Source organism: Vigna angularis, chromosome 10, assembly GCF_016808095.1.
Source record: "Vigna angularis cultivar LongXiaoDou No.4 chromosome 10, ASM1680809v1, whole genome shotgun sequence".
NCBI lineage: Eukaryota > Viridiplantae > Streptophyta > Magnoliopsida > Fabales > Fabaceae > Vigna > Vigna angularis.
This window is the reverse complement of record NC_068979.1, coordinates 5,543,837-5,564,332: the sequence shown is the minus strand read 5'-3', so window position 1 is coordinate 5,564,332 and position 20,496 is coordinate 5,543,837. Positions and strand designations below refer to the sequence as shown.

Here is a 20,496-nt window from a genome sequence, read left to right as displayed (position 1 = left end):
ATTGTTCCATTCAATCATACTAGTTTCTTCCTAAAAAGAAAAAATAGATATAAGAAAATAAAATCTCAATGAATAAGTAAAATTTAGAAAAAATATTATATAATATAAAATTAATTAAGTTTACTTATGTTTTAAATAACTAGTATGTATGATTTTCTTTTTTCATATTTAAACCCCTACCGCGCCGATGCTGTTCGTCTTCTTTTTAAACTTAAATTATCTTCGTTTTCATTAAAACATTTTTTAATCTTTGTTGTGTTTATTAATTTGATTGATGATTGGTCTTTATTTAAACATATTAATTTTATTAATTAAAATATTGATTATCTATTTGTAATAAAATTTATCTTCGCAATCATATCTTTTTATCTAGAAAAAATTAAATTAATAATCTTAATTAATTTTACCTTAATTTTATATGTACTAAAAGAAGATAGGTTGATATAATATTTTTCCTTTTGTTACATATGCCAGTGTATGTTTTTTATTTGAATTGGTACTTTTTTAGTTATCTTTTTTTATTTTACCTATATGTTTATTATTTATGAATTAGTTTATAAATGTCTCTTTATTTATTTTGAAAATTTTATTTTAATTAAAAAAAATTGTTTTCATTTTATATATATACAATATATTCATATTGAATAAATTGTTATCACCAAAATAAAATTATTTATGTTAATTAAACTCTTTGTACTTATTAATACACTTGTAATTTTTAATAATCATATTTATTATTTTGTTATTAATACTTTCTGAAGTTATTATTTATATTTTAATGAATAATTTATTGTTCTTTATTTACATTTATTAATATGTGTAATATCTCTTTATTATGCTCTTATGTGCTAATTAATAATAATTCGCTTATTTAATTTTATGCATTTATTTATATGTTATATATTTAATCGGTAAATCAATGCCTCGTTTAAATTCATTTATGGCAATTAAATAGCTAATTTTTTTCGTTTATATTTATTCTGAGATTGTTGTGAATTGATATTTTTATTGTGGTGATTTTTTTTACTGATGTGATGATATTCATGTATATTAACAAGGGTTGTGGGTAACATGTATAAATTTGATATTAATGTGATTATTTTAAAGGCTGTCTTTTTTATTTTAATTTAATACGATATTTTATTTATTTATTTCTTTATTAATATGGAATGTAAAAAACATTTTCTTTAACTTTATATTTTATTGAATACATTGATACTAAAAAAATTTCAAATTGTATTTAGATATTAATTTCGCACAAATTTCTCAATTATTGTAAAAATATTACCTTGTCACTTCTTTTCATTACATATATATATTTTTTGATAAATTTTAAAAACATTATTCCTATATCTTATAAGAAGTGGAAAGGTGATTAAGAAAAAAATTCAATTGTAGTTTATTTATTTTATTTGATGTTAAGTTTGTTTTTAAGTAGCATTAGGCTTAACTCATTTATTCATATTGATACAGTTAGTCAAGGGTTAGTTATGTTTTCTTTATATAAGTATTAGTTTTCTCTTTAATTACGATATTATTGTTATTCAACATGGTATTTGAAGATTTCTATAGAGTATATGCTAACTTTCATTGTTAAGATTTGTTATCTTTTTTTTTTCTTTCTTTGGCTTCTTTAATTATGAATTTTGAAGCGGATCAACGTTTGACCTAAACGAAAAGAACGTAAAATCTGTTGATAACTCATTCTCTAAATCAAATTTGAATCACTTTTTATTTTAATTTAGAGAATAATGCAACAAAATATTTGTCTTATGGTTTGTGAACTTTGATTCAATTTCAATTCGACAAAGTATATCACGAATGGATTCTGCAGTTGATATTTGAAAATATTTAAGATTATGATATTCATAAAGGGACTTTTGTGAATTTCTAATCTTCAGCAATAACTAGCATCAACATCTTGTCAATGTTACCTGAGTTTTGTTATTTTAATCACATTCATCTCCCAATTTTTGGTCTTGTGCTTGCAAACCTTTCAAATTGTTTACATGCATCTTTCTTTATTTCTCCATATAAAATTTTTATTATGTTGCATGTTTTTTATTTATTTATGTTAATCAAATACTTCTGAAAAAGATATTGATTGATGTTTTAAAGAATATGATTTACCATGAAAAAGCATGTTCTTTACTATAATTTTGACAACAAAAGAGTATTTTTAATATATCTTTCATGTTTTATCTAACATCAATCAATTGAACATTCATTTGATATTTTTTATTTTACTGTACCCTCTACTGAAAATACACCTAATACTAGGAAAAAAAACATATTACATCAAAACATATTACATCAACTTGCTTTTATGTTCAAACACATAAGGTGACACATTAAAAAGTATAACAACATTTTTATAAATAATATGTCAAAATTTATGTTTCATCTCTTATCTTATTTAAAAAGTGGTTTTTTTAAGCTAACTCAACCCCCACAAAATCTGACAACGGGTGGAACAGAATGTCCATATAGATCTTGCTAGGAAAAGCTCCAACCATAGCTCTGATACCATATTAGAAAGTGAGTTTAAGTCTAACTCAACCCCCACAAAATCTGACAACGGGTGGAACAGAATGTCCATATAGATCTTGCTAGGAAAAGCTCTGATACCATATTAGAAAGTGAGTTTAAGTCTAACTCAACCCCACAAAACCGACTTATAAAATAAGGTTTGCACTCCACTTATATATTATAATTTGGTCTTATCTCTAGTCGATGTGGGTCTTCCAACATATCTCCCTCTCCATCTCCATCTCCCTCCTCCTCTCTCACGCGCTCCTTATATGTAACCCGCCATTTTTCGCAATGAATAGTGCAAACATCCTACAAACATTGGGTTGCATCTATTAATGAGTGTTTTTTTTCTTCTTCTAATATGAAATTATCTCTCACTTTGCTTGCATTTCTCTTTCTTTTTCTCAACTTCTGAACCTCATTTGAAGTTGTCGCGAGCACTTTCGAACCTGCGTGAGGGGTTTTACATTTGAGATGCGAAAATAGGATTCATAGCCACCATTTGCCGCCACCATAATGCTCTCACTGAAGTTCTCATCAATGTCATTAGTGTCGTCGAAGAATGCAAATGCGAGCCACTGCAAACTCAACGCAACGTAGATGCGCACCTATTGCGCCTCACCTTGCCAGAAAGTGTTAGTCACAAATCGCGAGCTCCAACGTTACGCAAATCCACGTGTGCTTTATTGGAAACCAACAAAGATGAGACACACATCATCGAAGAGGTTTAGATTGAAGAGGAATATGAAAAACTCACATACCTAGGGTTATTATCTTATTTTTTTATTCTTACTACACATTGTTCTTATGTTGAGAAGGAGAAAATTGCTGAAAGAAATCTGAGGTGCAACCTTCTTTGAAATGTTACTCATCACTTCATAAACAATAGAGTGAATCTTGAAATACATATCCTTGTAAATTTACGCATGTTTTTTTATCACTAGACATAAATTTATGTTTATTATTTTAACAGTATCTCGAATCTAATTTAAAACATATGTAAATAGACAAAATCCTCTTACCTAAAAAGCATTTTTTGTGTTAGTGTGATAGTTAATATTTTTCTTTACCCACTGTTTCTCCTTTTCCTCAAACACAAATTTCTTCCTCTTAACAAATTCCATTGATTAATTATCTCATCAAATTTACATATTTTGTCACTACTTATTCTCCAAATATTTCTCCAAATATTTTATATCATTTATCTTTAATAGTATTTTAAGATAAGCTTTCTCCCAAATTTCACAGTTTTATTGTCCATCTTTTCTTATATTAAGCCAAAGTCATACTCAAAAGCATGTAAGTATGATCATTATTACAAATGAAATATAATTTTTTTTTAGAAAAGTAACTCTTAGAATATTGTTTATTTACCTTTTAATAAAATAACTCTAGGTTGTTTAATTTGTTCCGGTTTTGTCCTTACTGAACAAACACATATTATGGGCATGAGCTTTTGTTTTAACAAACGGTGTCAATCATTTGCATTGAAAGTATTGTCCACTTTTAAGCTGATACTTTGTGATGATTTTATCCTTGAATAACATCTCAGAATTAAAAGAAAAAAATGTATTCAAATTGTTATTAACTTTAACTTTTAAATTATGTGAAATTATTAGAATATCATATAATAAACTTTTGTCAATAAAATTATTGATATCTACATTAAAACTCTACCTCTTAAAACTTTCTATTTTTTATATTGAAAGTTCATAATATCAAAATATTTTTTTCTTTTATCCTCTACTTAATAAGATATAATAATTATTATGATGAAATTATTAAATCATATGATCTTTCTCGATATGATTTTCTTTTAATTATTTTTATTTTTCATATAAAGAAGTGTCATTAATTAGGAGAGGAAATATATCCTGTGACATCGAAACTATATAGTTCTGATATTATGATTGGGTTTTTTTCATATAAAAAAATGTCATATAATATATATATATATATATATATATATATATATATATATATATATATATATATATGACATCAGTCTAGTCTAATAGTGTTCAACATTATTTTTAATTTAAAATATTAAGGAAATAGATTTATGGATCCTTCATTTTATGTACTGTTTCATTTTGTTTTTTCTATTCCATATTCAGAGTTAAATTATTCTCAGTACTTTTTCAATCTTATTTATGTATACTAACACGTAGAAAGAAAATAATTGAAAGATAAAAATAAGCTACAGGGATCATTAAAACTAACTCCAACGTAAACTCTTCAAACAAGCTGATTCAGAATTCAAAACAAAATATTAGACTAATCATACAGCAAAAAAAAACAATAACCAAACTCAAATCAGAGAATTTACCGATAATAACCAACCAAGTCGTAATATATTAAGTAGTTTAAGTAAAGTTTATTAATTCTACAGAATCATATTTCATGAAGGGCAATTCACCTAAATTACTAAAAAATAGACAACATCAATGAGAGATGAATTGGATCTATATAAAAAATTAATAAATATTTTTTAATATATTATTGATGTTTAATATATTATTGATGTTTAATATGATATATAAATTTAGATTTTAATTGTTAACATTATCTGATATATTGAGTAAGAGAGGTGGATGGGAAGAATAGTTGAAATGTAAAAAATGACCTAGAAGTGTCTGATTTACCTGATGAAGATGGTATTTGGCAAGGGTGGCCTGCACAACCATGTCAAAAGTACAACAGTTTCGACAGACGAGAGGACAGAAAACATTTGACATTATGTGCAGGTATGCTGATATTTTCACAGGATCTGCCACACAACGTTAACCTTCTGTAGGAAAATAGGCTCAATTGCACAGACTGGGAACCACCAAACAACTTTCATTCATCGCCTGTCACAACAACACCACAAACTCTAACCCTATACGATTCACTTTTTCTTGTTAATCATTACACAGCGTTTAATGAATCGGCTGAACACCCGCAAATCAATCTTCTAGTTAAATACTTCCGAAACAAAACACAGCGTTTACAATGAATGAAACACGTCATTAGACACTGATATTCACAATGTTTCCATCTCCCTTTTGTTTCAATGTAAACAAACAGTCACTGTTATTTCTGTAATAATAGACTACACTTCCCCTGTACAGCTGGCAGGTGCCCCTGTCGTTGAAAAGTGTGTATATCAATTATCATGAATTTAAGATATTTTTATTATGTAATTCATATATTTTTTTTCAGGTACAGTGTTTGTAAAACAGTGTTATACTGATTTTTAAATACCACCTAATACAATGTCTTAGCTTCCGGCCCACACCATGTGTCTGACTGACCTCGGGAGTCCCAAGCAATTTTACGGAAAAACCACGTGACAAATGCAAGGCTATGTTTCATATAATGCCTCCCAGAAAATTATTACACGATGTGGAACCCTTCTACACTGATTTTCATGAGATGTACGATCATTTTTTTAACTTAAAAGAATTAGCAAGTTAAATTATGTGTTATGTAAACATTGATTGGAGGAACGATCATGGTTTAATCTGCATCATGAAATGATTTGTGATGTCTCACAGCTCATGTCTTCCTTGTCCTATTATCGTTGGTAAGACCATACACAGCTTCTTATCTCAAGAGAATGGCTTGGTTCAGTGTTATTGGACTTATGCGTTAAGTCTCAACCTATAATTGTCCACACATATGTGTTGTACATATCCCTCTAATGTCGATAGAACCAGAAAATGTTACTTAAACCATTCCATCATTGCCACTCCACAAACATTGATGACAGCATCTCACGCTTAATTAGCGATTAAGTCAGTAATACCCTCACATTCAAGGGTCTAATTTCGGCATTTGGTGTCAGAGTTTAACGCGCAACACCACAAATCGTCCCCTTCAAGCCTTTGTTGCTTTTTGTGTGACCCGGATTGAACCATACCAACTGATTGAGTAATGAGTGGTCAAAACCTACAGCAAGTTCTTTTTTTTTATACTGCCAACATAAAGCTTTGTTTTCCTCTGGAAACTAGTGTTTTCTTTTTCTTCTTTGTTTCAGAATCATCACCTCCGATATTTGTTTCAGTATAAACAAGATTTTCCATATTTGAAGTGACAGAGGGCTTGCTCAAGAGGCTTTGCCAACTGAAAGTACCTCCAAAAGGGGTAGATAAAGTGTCATGAAGAAGAGTTCTGGTTCCTCTCAGAAACTTGGTTCGTTTCTAAGTCCAGGGGCACCACACTATAGAGAGAAAAACACTGCGGGCCAAAACGGGTGGAGCTCGGAGAGGGTGTTGCAGCCATCGAGCAGCAGCATAAGGCATCAAGCTAGTGTGGCTAACTTGACACCCTTCAACAGTGGAAGAACAGTACCCTCAAAATGGGATGATGCAGAGAGGTGGATTTGTAGCCCCGTTTCAGGCTATACTAATCACAAAACTAATTCCTATGTACAACTTCATCGGCGACCCAAATCAAAAAGTGGTCCTATTGTGCCTCCAGGAAAAGGCTACTACTCCAATTACTCACCCACAATTCCACTTCGCCAAGGTTTGGCAGTGAAAAACTTCATGATGGGTGGTTCCCCTTTTTCAACGGGAGTGTTGGCACCGGATGCTATTTCTCTTCACCATTATTATGCACACGATGCCGTTTTTGGTCCCCGTTATGACTTTGACAGTACTATGCAATGTTCTAGTCCTCTTCTCAACGATAATAGCGAAGCTCTACTCCCATCAGTGTCTAGTGCACCGGTGTGGTCAGAACTTCTGTGTGACCCATCTTCGCCTAATTCTCAAGGTATGAATACTGGAGTTCCTCTTCAGAGGTATTAGCCTTTCTAAACTCACATTGCATGCTCCATTTAAGATGATGAATATGTATCAAATGGATTTAGATTGGTGAAAACTGATACGTTGATTGTAAGATATAGTTTATAGCCAAATGTATGTGATGTGACTGACTGGTTTCAACTCCAAGTATACTTCACTCAGAACACCTATATTCATAAATAAGAGATGCGTGTCAAGTACAGAGTGGTTGGTGAGACATTCCTTGGTTCAATTTGGTAGTATAGTTAGTGTCTTGGTCTATTTGTGGGAGATAACTCGATCAAAGCGAGGATAAGATTTTCTGTTTTGTGTGCAGTCACCATAATGAATATTGGGTTGATAGTCGAATACGAAAAATTATATGGCTGTGTATTGACATGCGAGAATTCACATATTTAAAACGTTTCAGTTATTTTCCTTTACAGATGAGAAACGAAATGGAACTACGAATGAGGACGCATTGACATGTCTCTCTCGATGTGATAAAGGAACTCAAATGAGCCCTCCTGAAACTGAGAATGATGCAGCAAAATCCTCACCCACTTGGACCATGAATCATCAAAATAGCCATGCTGCGAAGTTAGAGGTGAGAGATGTAGAGGTAGACAGTGAGGCTACTATTATTAGGTGGTCTAAGAGCCATGTACCTAAGCTGAGCTTGCTACCTGGTAAACACTCAAGGAAAAGGAGTAGTACGGAAGCCCAACCTTCAGGTTTGGATATTGCAGAGTCAACGTTGGACTCTACCAAGTATGTTCTTTAGATGCTCAGCTGATTTTAGTCCTCATATATTTGAGTTCTTGGGTTACGAGTTATCCCAGACATAAAATAAATTTGGAATATTTACTGAATTAATCCAAAATTTCTACTGCCATTCATTCTTCTCATTGTCCAGTATCATTATTATCAAGATATTTGAACCTCTCCAACATTCATTCAGCGATAAAAACAGATTTGATGTCATTGTTTTTGTTCTTGGAGCAGGTTTCAGAGGGAGGAATCCAAAATCATTGCATGGGAGAGTTTGCAAAAGGCCAAGGCTGAAGCTGCAGTACGAAAACTAGAGGTTTTTTATTCATCCCAGCTTGTGTATATATTGAACTTTCTCATATCATGTGTGTCCCTATGCCAAGTCAAATTCGTAAGCAAAATACATTCAACAAGGCTCCATCGCTAAACCGTAAAATCATTGTCGTGTCGTGTCATGCTGCATGATAAAACTAAAAACATTATATACAGAGTGTATGTATACAATGACTACATCAGGGACATCTCGAGTTTTTCTTTCCCTAATGATGGAAGTATTTTACACAGATGAAATTGGAAAAGAAGAAATCGACATCGATGGAAAAGATTCTAAACAAGCTGAGAAGGGCGCAGATGAAGGCTGAAAAGATGAGAAACCAAATAACTGTAGAAGAGGATCAGCAGCAGGTTTCCAAGACTCGGAAAGTATTTTCATTCCAAAAATATGTCCAGATATGGTCTCCAAGGAGCTGCTTCGGCACTCATGCTTCATGATTAATATTTAGTCCAATATACAAATTATTAAGGTTTTGCCCCGATAACCACAGAAAAATAATATTCAAGTCATAGGCCATTTTCATTTGCCTTTTCTTTTTTTTGTACTTCCCAACAACGTCAAATAGTGAATTACTACTGCATTCTTACTGCCTTTTGACATTTTAGGCATTATGTACCAAACCAAATCAGGTTTATTTCTGGATGTTACCTTTACCTTTATTTGTCTTCTATATTCTATTTTTGGAAAAAAAAAATTCTCTGACACTAATGTAAAGATAAAATAATCATAAAAAAACAGTTTTTTGTATTTATAAAAAAAAAGTGAAGAATCATGTCAATAAGTAGAAAAAAATTTACAATCAAAATACCATTGTCCATTCTTTTTACATCTATGTTAAGCTAAGAGCATGCTTGGAGGCACAACTAGTCACTAACATTAATCCATGCAACTGGTGATTCGGTATTAAACACGACTAATAACCACCAGCAAAATTGCATTTTATGTGATGTTCAAAATAATTAAGCGCATAAGCTCGTATTGTTTGTAGCTTCGCTTGATGCGATCCGAGCATGCTGATATTATTGATTTCAGACGGAACCCTTTTTCGTTACGTACATATAATATAACAGGCTTGCCCACCAAAACATAACGGAAAAGTGTAGCCAGGTTCGTTCGCAAATATAATATGGGCATATAACTTCATAATTTATTATGGACCATACATCAGCATCCTGTCTGACAATAGACGAGGAACAAAATACATAGTAAGAAATGTGTAGGCATTGTTCTAGAATATAACATTTCCATCATCTTCGCTTAGTACAAATCGATACAAGATAATATGTTCAAACGAAAGTATTTTCTGGCTTACGATGGATTAAAAAATCCAATCCATAGTTCTTACAACTTTATAAATCATGATTAAATAACAGTACCACAGTTCGCTGTCACAAATAAGCTGTGTCCCTACTAGTATGGTCTATACCTCCAATCTGCTCTTGATGGTCTCCCAATTCCATAACCCCACTGCAAAAGAAAATTTATAATCAAAAGCAGAAACATGAAACTAGATTATACTTCAATGTTTCTTGACATATTGCCCAAATTTTGATGTATGTATATATATGTATGCATACTGCTTATAAAATTATTAGATGTAAATACTCACATCGTCAAAGTCTAAGCTACCATACATCCTCCCATAAGATCGCACAGGACCGCCATATCCCCCAAAAGATTCCATCATGAAATTCCCACTGGGCCCTGCATCATCAACGGGTGTAGCCGAATCTATTGCAACCTACAGGTGAAAACCACTAATCAGTGTAACAGAATTTAAACCAAAAAATATTATCAAATCGCATTCACATCATGATGACATGTCATAAGGAATTCACACTGGAATTATATTTGTCTACTGTGCATATATGTTGTTTAATGCCATTACAGGAGACAGTCACGTTATATCACAGAGATCTCGTTAAGAAATAACAGAACAAATCCACTAATTACATGTTCTCTCCTGATTTGAATGGACTATGTAGTTAAGGTACTAAAATTTAAACGGGCATTTTAAAGCAGAGGAGTTAATCTCCACCCCGTACCTACACAGATTCCCTCCCACCACATCCATTCATCTAAATTTAAATCACAGAAAAATGAGCAAACAGAAACTTATAGCAGATGAAAGTCGGTAGTAATGCAAGCCAGTAGCGAATTTAAATTAAAGTACCTGATGTCCACAAATCTCATGAGACCTTCGTGAGACACGATCTGCTACACCATCTTCAGCAAAAGTAACAAATCCAAAACCTCTGTGGCCTGTTCTCTTAGGATCCTACCCAAAAATAGACAATCAAGTTAGCAAAGCTTTGTCAAACTCGTAGAAGCATTTTTTTTAATATCTTACCCTTGCAACATAAACATCTAACATCCGGCCAAGTATATGCCTTTAATATCTTACCCTTGGAACATAAACATCTAATATACGGCCAAATCTTCCAAAATATTGACGAAGATCCTCAGAAGATGCTTCTGGGGGTAGACGACCAACAAAAATCTTTTTACTAGTTCTACGAGCAGGTTCTCCCCCTATTTTATAAAATATGGCAGTGAGTCACTAGTTAGTATGAAGCCACTTAAGTCATTTAATTGAACACTGGTGCTTGCACTTACGTCCATAAATTGGGCCAGGATGATCATACAAAGTAGGAGTACCAAGTGCTGCATATCTAGTGGCTGCAGAAATGTAAGCATTGTATGCACCATATCCTCCTTGTGGTGGCATTCTGCTGCCAATTGGCTTAAAGTCTTCATCCTGTACAAAGAAATATATAATCTTATTTAACTAAAAGGATAAGGAAATTTTAAATTTTAAAATATCCTTTTAATCATAAAACAGTACACTTGGGTAGCAAATGAAATTCACTTAATATTTAATTAATTTGAATAAAAATGTCTTGGTTATTACTCTGCAATTTCCCGAAACTATTCTACAGTAAAATGACAGGCTATAAAAAATAAAAACTCTTGCCTTAGGTGTTGCTCGATCAACCACCACCGCAGAACCTCCCAGTTCATGGGTTTCTGACATCAAATTCTCCACAGAATCTGTACAAGAAAACATGTTCCTTAAAGTGATCGGGACATCCCATCCACAATATTTCAAAAGTCCAAAAACCAAAATAGTAAACAAAAATAGTGCAGGTATGTAAAAATTCCAAGTGATACCCAAGATCCCAGATGGCTAAAGTAGATTAAATATGCAGAAACTTAAAATTAGAGCACACAGGCTGATATAGATTTCAACCTGCACTAGCAAAAGTGATGAAACCAATTCCACGATGTGTTTTGGAGCCTTGATCCTGTAGGAATAAATGGCAAATTATCCATAATTAAGAAAAATGTACAGCGCACGAAACTCTGCAATTTATGTGCACAGCCATAATGTGAATTCAACGGCGAGCATACATACAAAAAAGAATTAAATATGCATACAAGCTGCATTTAAATTATGCATGGATAACAATCAAATAGGAGTAACGTACCTTTGGCATGTACAGATCTGTTATATCACCATACTTCTCAAAATGACTGAAAGAAAAAGAAAAGAAATATAAGAAAGGTGATACTATTGTATAAATTCAAGTCAAACAAGAATATATTACTAAAGAAAAAAAGTCCTTAGTGGATTATCATAATGAAGATGCTACAAACTCAAACCTTCGGAAAGCAGCTTCTGTTACCGATTGTGGGATCCTGGCTACAAATATTCTAGTAACCTTTTTGACTGGTGCCCTCATTTCCTCCTTTAATATAGAAACATTACAAGAATAAGTAATACTATCATAAGATATGGATATTATATTTCGTATAAAATGCAAACCAGGCATGAAGCAGACTAGATTTCAAGTTTCGAATTGAAATTTGGTTATAACCTTCGGTGTAGCCACTTTGACTTCCAGTGTCCTATTACCAAGAATGTGTTCACTTGATAATACTTCCTGCAGCCAGAAGGTCATCCAAACCATGATATAGCATGTAGACATTATATAGGGGTATATCAAATAAGAGGTAGAGAGATGAGAGGAGCTAATCTTGACCGTACAACTCTCCCTCTCTGTAAAGGGACTACCTTAGCATCATCCACTGAAGCAAATGTAACATATCCAAAACCACGAGACCGTCCAGTTGACCGCTCCTAAAATAAATAAGGCAGATTAAAATGTACCTCCAGAAAATTTAATAGTATATATAGAGGCAATCTAACATCAATCTGTACAAGAAAATTATATTTCACACCACTAGAAGCCATAAAGCATAACCAGCTGAATATTTCTTCTCTTTTTTTCTCTGTATTTGTGGCACCAAGGCCAAGTATGTTACTTTTTCTCTACCACAACCTTTTGACATCAAATTTGGTCAATGAAGGGACGTTTTTTATGTATTTACTCTGATAGTACCAGAACACTAAACTAATTTTATTTTTGAAGGATGAACAAAACATATTCAAAAGCAGCATAAGGAATTTATCCCCTCTTCCTTCTTAACTTTTTTTTTTTGAAAAAAAAAATGTAAGCACCAACGACTTACAGAGGGGATAAAGTAAAATTACAGCGGATAATTGAAACACACACATATTGTTTATTAAATTTAAGTATCGATACATTAGACGAGTATAAATAGAACATGAAATAACAACACTACAGAAAAATGGAAAGCAACGGCTAACCTTCATTACAATGCAATCTTCCAGCTCGCCAAATTTGCTCATATATTCCCTTAATCCTTCAGTATCAACATCCCACGGAATTCCCAAAACCTAATATGCGATTTAAAAGGATACGGATCGATAAAAAAGATCAAATGATGCCATTTTGATTGTTATAATGAACATATAAGCATACGAATAGAGGAACAAATATGAAAATTGAATGAGCACGACTAACCACAAGCTTTCGCTGCTCCATCATGAACTTCAAGAAATCACAATTAAAGAGACGGAACGCTGCAGAGGGAAATATCCCTGTCCACCACTCTGAGAATAAATAGAAAAACAGAAAAAAAAGGGGGGAAATAATCTATCCACCTCCTCCTCCTCCTTTTCTTGGGGTAATGGAATCTCTCAGCAGGGCACTCAGCGCTCTCAACCCTCTCTCTCTCAAATTCTCACACTCGCCGCCTGCACATAACAAGCACACTTCTTTCTCACACACAAATATCGTCGTCATCATCATCATCATCATATACTACCAAATGAAAATCAGCTTTTGGGGGTTGGAGTTCTACTGTAAAGGAAAACAAAGATTTATTACAAATTGAAAAAAAATCGGTGAATTAGGCGCTCACTGACCTTGGTGAATACGAAATTGAAAACCCTAAATCGAAGATCTTCCTCTCTCGCTAGCCCTCCCTATCTCTCCACCTTCCTCTCCCGCTCGTGACGCTTTTTCGCTCCCTCCCTTCTTTCGTTTACCGGGCCATCATAAACATGCCCACTTCGCAATCTCTGCCTACGAATTGGGCTGGGCCGAGTCGGACCCGGTTTAACGTGGAACCAACTATAAACCAGACCATTTAAATACATCCTTTCCTTTAAATTATTTATTTTTAAAAATCGGTAATTATATACATTACTACGATAAATTCAGTAGTTTTGTTTACAATAAAATATTCTACTAATAAATTATAATTTAATCTTAAACTTATTTAAATAGTTAAGTAAAATATCATTAAACTATAGAATAAAAAAATAAATTAATTAAAATAAAATATTTTAGATAACATACAATTTGTGTCAAAATAAATATCAAATACGAATTTGGCATGCAATGTAATACAAACTTAAAATATGATGAATGTGTTATTGGCATGCAGATCATCTTGTGGGATAATTCTCAAATATGGGAACGAAATTTTTATTTGTGGATTTTCTCAATTTCTTGTTCTTTTGTTTTTTTTTTCTGAGTTGTTGAGTATCTTCTATGGCTTGTGCTGCCGAGTTGAGGTTTAAGCTATAGATTATAATTCCTTTGAATTTCAATTTTCTGATGGATTTTTTTTATCGAAAGATGCTATCTTCCTTCCTTATTCTGATTTAGGGGTAAAGATATTCCTGGCCTTCATATTTACCTTATTGTATAACGAGTATAAAATTATTATAATAATTTTCTGGAATTATTTGTAATTAAATAAAAAATTATTATATGTAACGAGAATATAAATCCGTAACTGTTGCTCAAAAGTAATGTCATAATATCATAATTTTTCTCCTAAAAAATAACTACTGTAAACATGAAATCATATACAGAAAAGATATATGTGCTGATTTATCTTGATAAAACAATTTATTTATATATACAATGTCACGTTGTTAATATGAATCCATATTTATAATTTAACTTTCAATAAGGGCAACCCTGAGCAATTGATTGTTTCAATATAAATTAACTACTGTGAAATTAAAATTCAAAATTATTTTTTTAACATAATTCAAAATAAACCTAAGCCAAACTATGATTAACTATTGCAATCGAGTCCCGCTTTGAAAAGATTTCCTCCATGCCAAAGTCAAAATATAGAAAGAGAAAGATGATTATGAGAAAGGATATAACATTTCCAAACACTAATATATATATATATATATATATATATATATATATATATATATATATAACTAGTGGCATTTTTGTGTCTTCAAGACGTGGAACAGGCATTTACCAGAAGAAGAAAAAAGGTGAAATGGAGAACTTGGCATTAGCCTCATTAATGATAAACCATGCAGCAAATGAAACAGACTTTAAGGCTGGGTAGCTTATTAAGGAAATAGTTGTAGTAAGTGACTTGCATGGACGCATCCATCAATCTGCTTTAAAGTGCTTTTCAATTGATCCGAGAAGAGTGGAATTAATATAATCTTGTGTAGCATGAGCAGATAAGCCAGGTAGCACCAAACCAAATAATCTGAATCCAAACAGAAACCATCCTTCTCTATAGTGAGCTCCATGTTTGCGGGCAATGGTAAAGCTCCTTATTAGTTCCAAAACAGCATTGAACGCCATTGGTATCACACACCATGGCGAGAAATAGTTCTTGTTCGGCTCTTCTTCCATAATCTGCAATAATCAAACAACTTTTTCATTCTTCGGTTCACCTTGTTCTTCTGATCCATGCATGTTGTCAAAAATCCTTTTGCAATCCAGATTTACTACTTTCTTTTAATAGTATTTTAAGGATATTGTTTTCATTTTTTTAATTTAAAGTCTTACTGCATATCATTATATATTATTAAAATGGAATGGGTTGTTAAATGGATTTCTTTAGTTTCAAATAATCAATTTTCTTTAGTTTATAAGTTCAACTCGAGTCGATTTTTTTTAAAATAATAAATATATAGTTCAAAAAAGGAAAAAGTACTTACTCTGAGTTCATATCGCCTGTTAAAGAAAAGGCAGACCCCAAAGTGCTTGAACAGCAAATCCTTATCATCGTAGGGCAACCTCGGAACTATGTCGTTGCAATAAACAAACCTGCAATACCTAATAGAATTCTCCCTCAATTTTTGTCTCATGAAGTCTGCATATGCTCCGTCTCCAACTCTAGGTTGCCCAAACGTGTAGATCCCTTCCAACCTCTCTATCAGCAACTTCTCATTATGTAAGAACATGATCGTAGGGTACAGAATTGCGAGTGCTCCTCCCAAACTGTGACCCGTAATAATGAACTTTGCGTTGGGATTTTCACTCAAACCTTTCCTTAAAATGTCTCTGATAACATAGTAAGCCAATGGGGGAAGATTTTCGTCCCTTTGGATCTCCTTTGGCCACCCCACGTTTTTCTGTAACCCTAAAGCTTTCATAAAGCCGCCGTGCATTTTTCCGACGCCGGGAATCCCATACCACGAGATGTCAAGGTCGGTGCACCATGCATCTGCATCAAAGGGTTCCGTTCCTCGGAAAGCCACAACGTAAGTATCGCGCTCCTCGTGCTTGTCTAAAAGAATCAACACTTGGGTTGTGGCCTTTCCTTGAAAATCTGCCATGTCAATGTAACCAAGGGTTGAATACAAGAGTTTAGTTAACGCTAAAATGTGTGAATAGACTTCTAAATTTTCAATTAAATTTGGTATTTAGTTCTTATCTTTTCCATTGTTGAAAGATATATTTTTTTTTAACAAATTTGTATCCCATAAATTCTTTTTTAATAATTTAATATTGTCAATCGATTGTACAATTAATATTAATTGTCAATTTACTTCCATCGAAACATGTTTACCCTTTGAAAAAAAAAAAAATATATATATATATATATATATATATATAGTAGACAGAGGAATTGAGATGGTGTATGTGTAAAAAATAATAATTATCTTACATTAATTCATTAATTATTTTTAAATTCATAAATAACACGTTTATCTTTTTTATTGAAAACGTATAATCTTCTTCTGTATACCTTTCATTTAGATCCTAATCAAGATGGTAATTTTTGAGAGATTTAAAAGTCATTTTACCTTCAACTAATCAATCTTCCACACAAGTGCTAAGAACTAATTAACACTCACTGAGTCAGTAAATTTTACTTTTACATCTAATTTCAACCAGTTGTTAAGCCAATTAAATATGTTCGTTTACACACAACATATAAAAAATATACTCTTTTTAAATTACCTTTAATTATGTTTATTGATAATGACCGTTAAATTTAAAGATAAAAGCATATTTTTGAAATAGTAATATCAAATAATGTGATATAGGAAACTAAAATTTCACATTTGATATTTAAGTTACCATGACTTGTTTCTTTTACCAGTACGTTAAGACATGCATATGAGATTGGTTAGTCGCAGTTCTTACCATTCCAACAGTCAAAAAAGCCCACGAATTCCATCTGTAAGAGGTCACAAGTCACAAACAAAATCAATTAGGACTGCATCTAAACGGAGGAAAAAACAGATAATGTAAAGAGAGAAAAAAAAGTCACTTTTCTACCTTCCATTGAGTTTTGACTAGAGCTCTAAGATAAGCTGCATTCTCGTAGGAAGCCTTTGAAGCCATCATAGCTAATGAAACATAGTACCTACAGTCATCACGCTTGATAGCATCCAACTTTACTCGTGCATCCAAATTTCCGATACAAGACAAATAATTTGGTGCATTACGATCTGGGACGACCAAGTGACCTGTTTTGTTTCATGAGATTTCATACCCATCAATTCTCTGAGCAGATAAATACTAATGTTTGATTACAACGTAATGCTTTTTTAATCGACATGCGTTAAAATGAACAATTTAAGAGAGTAAACAATACGTGAATATCAATCATAACTCGAATACAACTTATTCTGTATTTTAAATATTATTTTACTAATAGTGTTTTTTGCCCAATACTAATATTACACGTGGATATGAACAAAAAACAGAAAACAATGGAAGGGACTGATGGGACTGGATTGCGTAGCAGATTTGTTATTCTATTTTATATTAAATCATGGCTTTCACATAATTTTCACTATTTTATGAGTGGCCCCACCCGCTTTTTATTAAGTATTTTTCAATTTAATTATTATCAAACAACTGACTTTTTTTTTGTATCTTTATACTTTCTTTCCCTTAACAAATTTAAACTTTAAAATAAATATATAGTAAAAAAACTGAAAAGAAGTATAAAAGTTGATGCGTTGGTTATAAGAAACGTGAGAATGAATAAAATAAAACATATGAAGCTTATATCTAAGAAAATATATTCATTATGAATTGTTAAGTGATTGAAGTGGTGGCAAAACAAAACCATTTATTTATTATTCCAAGAAAGTTCTGGCACGTGGTCCATCAAACGCTCCCCAATGAGACTGCGACAAGTTGGGGTGAATTCGGCATGTAGTGTTATTTCTACCCAACCAATCTCTTTTATGTAAATAAAAAATATTAGAAATGGAGATTGGAGGTTCAGCAATTGGTCACAATTTTTTAATTGAGAAACTTATTGAATTTTAATTTAACCTGATTTTTTAAATATATGAGATAAGGTTATATCAACTTCAATTATCAATATAAAAAACAAATATGATATCATTTTATACACACATTATTTATATATATATATATAATTAACGCATAATATATAATTAATTGGTTACTTCATAAATAGTATGAACATAGATCCAGCTAGAATGAATAATCCACTATTTCTAAACCCAAAAATATTAAATCAGTAGCAAAGAAATCAGAACTAGCCATGAAGAAGCTAGGAAAAGGACGCTTTTATTTCTCTTTGGGTTTTCCAGTGTGTCCTTTTTTTATGATTTCAAAATATAATATTATATTTTTAAAATATCGTACAAAGATAATACCAAAAACTCAATAAAAAAAACTGGACTCGAAAAGCATAACAAAAATAAATAAAGAAATCTGAAATTGAAAACGACCTTGGAAGACTATATGATTGACGGAGTAAGTGCAGGCACTACGATACTCTTTCTGAGACAAAGAAAAACGATAGATGGATGCAGATTTCTTCAAAAAAATTCCACAGTGGAAAAAAGGAAGAGACTATAGTAGGGGTTTTAGCTTTGCACAAAACAGTGGATGAGCAAATGGATCTGATCGATGTGGCAATCATTTTTGTTGAGTTAAGAAGCTAAAACACCAGAAAGTGTAAAATTAAAGACAAAATAGCCTCAGATCTATGGATTATACATTCAAACAAATTACCTGTGAGGAAGTTCACGACAATCATGATGAAACCGCCGTTGAGGTAAACGAGGTTGATGAGGAACTCCATGAAAGAGCCGAATAACGAAAGTGGCTTCGCGACGAGCAAGAGAAACTTCTGCAGCACGACGGAGACGAAGATAAGCCATCTGTGGCGGAAGCTTCCCTCGTAATCTCCCTCGGCGTTGCTGTCCACAAATTTTCGGTTTCCTAAGTTTCGGGAATACAGCACATGAAGAAGATCGAAGAAACGAGCGTCGTTTGGGTTCAGCAACATATAGCTGTCAGCAAAACCCTTGTTGCAGCTGCCATTGGGTTCGCTCGCCATGGCTAACAACAAGCTCCACAAGTTAACAGAAGAAGAGGAAGGGCCAAATGATAAAGCTCGTGTCCCTTTAATTATTTATAATTATGATTGTGAGAATGATAAAGCTCGTGTATATTTTGCAACTCTTTTTTCTATTCAATTATTAGTTAGTGTGAAATCAAATGGACCGGTAACCCTAAAAATAAAAATACAGTTTGTATGTGCAAAGAAATTAAACTTTTTTTTTAATAATTTGAAAAAATAAACAATAACTTAAAAGATAATTTATTCAATCATTCATATATGATGCCTTTGAACATTCCATCAAACAAAATATTATAAGATTTTTTAATTTTAATGTTCTAAGATTAGATAAACTAATCCTATACTTTTTCTCTAAGTATAATATCCACACAGATAGTACTGTGTAGGTGACAAACATGAAGCACGATAATACTGTTCGCGAATACCTCAAGAAGTGCACAGAGGTGATATTCTTTTTATATCTTTATTATTGCCTTTTATTATGAGACTTTGATTTTGTGTATTTAAAAAAGAAAACTAAAACATTAGTATTTTTCATAAATCAAAATTTAGTTTATACACGAATTAAAAATATAATTTTAAAAAATAATATGTAAATTATATTCTATAAATTGATTTATAAATAAGATAATTTTATTTGTTTCTTTGTTTATTTTAAAACATCTATAAAAAATCCTGTATTATATAACTTTAAATAGTATCAATATGTTTGTGTGTAAATGATTATGGCTTATATCAATAATTTTTTGTGTAAATGAAGTATGGCTTATAGAAGAGAAATTTATGTATTTACTAGCTAAATCGGCTTATAAATCTCTTATCTTTTTTTTTATATATAGAAAACATCTTATCTTATTGATACTTTTTGTCTCTTTAATTTTAACTTCTTTCACACTTTTTCATACTTGGGTGGCCAAGTGCCGCCAAATAAATCAATCCTTCCGTGCAGAAGGCAAGTGATTAGTTGCAAAAACTGGTTTTTTAATGACTAGGCATAAAAATATATTATCTTGTGAAAAATGAGCTTTTTTTTTTAATATATTAGTTTCTAAATATTTTGATGCGTGTAAATAAGTATCCAAT

At 31.9% G+C, this 20,496-nt stretch overlaps 3 protein-coding genes across 4 annotated transcripts; 1 reads left to right on the top strand and 2 right to left on the bottom strand.

The window, feature by feature from the left end:
* Positions 1-6,083: 6,083 nt before the first annotated feature.
* Positions 6,084-9,068, top strand: LOC108334698 (uncharacterized). Of its 2 annotated transcripts, XM_017570612.2 has the most exons (5): positions 6,084-6,447; positions 6,554-7,293; positions 7,751-8,075; positions 8,310-8,391; positions 8,640-9,068. In XM_017570612.2, exons 2-5 carry the CDS (start codon positions 6,675-6,677, stop codon positions 8,844-8,846), a joined length of 1,233 nt encoding a protein of 410 aa, XP_017426101.1. In that variant the 5' UTR covers positions 6,084-6,447; positions 6,554-6,674; the 3' UTR covers positions 8,847-9,068. The 2 variants fall into 2 exon arrangements, with proteins under 2 accessions (XP_017426101.1, XP_017426102.1); XM_017570613.2 differs by having other exon boundaries at positions 6,084-7,293.
* Positions 9,069-9,521: 453 nt separating this feature from the next.
* LOC108334650 (uncharacterized) lies at positions 9,522-13,859 on the bottom strand. Its single transcript, XM_017570546.2, has 14 exons — positions 13,703-13,859; positions 13,299-13,531; positions 13,082-13,171; positions 12,485-12,550; positions 12,288-12,353; positions 12,073-12,158; positions 11,898-11,943; positions 11,660-11,714; positions 11,384-11,460; positions 11,026-11,167; positions 10,814-10,941; positions 10,583-10,687; positions 10,019-10,150; positions 9,522-9,876 (listed from the first exon to the last, which is right to left on the bottom strand). The coding sequence occupies exons 2-14, from the start codon at positions 13,320-13,322 to the stop codon at positions 9,820-9,822; spliced, it is 1,074 nt and encodes a 357-aa protein (XP_017426035.1). The 5' UTR covers positions 13,323-13,531; positions 13,703-13,859; the 3' UTR covers positions 9,522-9,819.
* Positions 13,860-15,086: 1,227 nt separating this feature from the next.
* On the bottom strand, positions 15,087-19,472 carry LOC108335060 (triacylglycerol lipase OBL1). The gene is made up of 5 exons (XM_017570985.2): positions 19,062-19,472; positions 17,340-17,530; positions 17,205-17,238; positions 15,770-16,383; positions 15,087-15,464 (listed from the first exon to the last, which is right to left on the bottom strand). The coding sequence occupies exons 1-5, from the start codon at positions 19,387-19,389 to the stop codon at positions 15,210-15,212; spliced, it is 1,422 nt and encodes a 473-aa protein (XP_017426474.1). The 5' UTR covers positions 19,390-19,472; the 3' UTR covers positions 15,087-15,209.
* Positions 19,473-20,496: the final 1,024 nt, after the last annotated feature.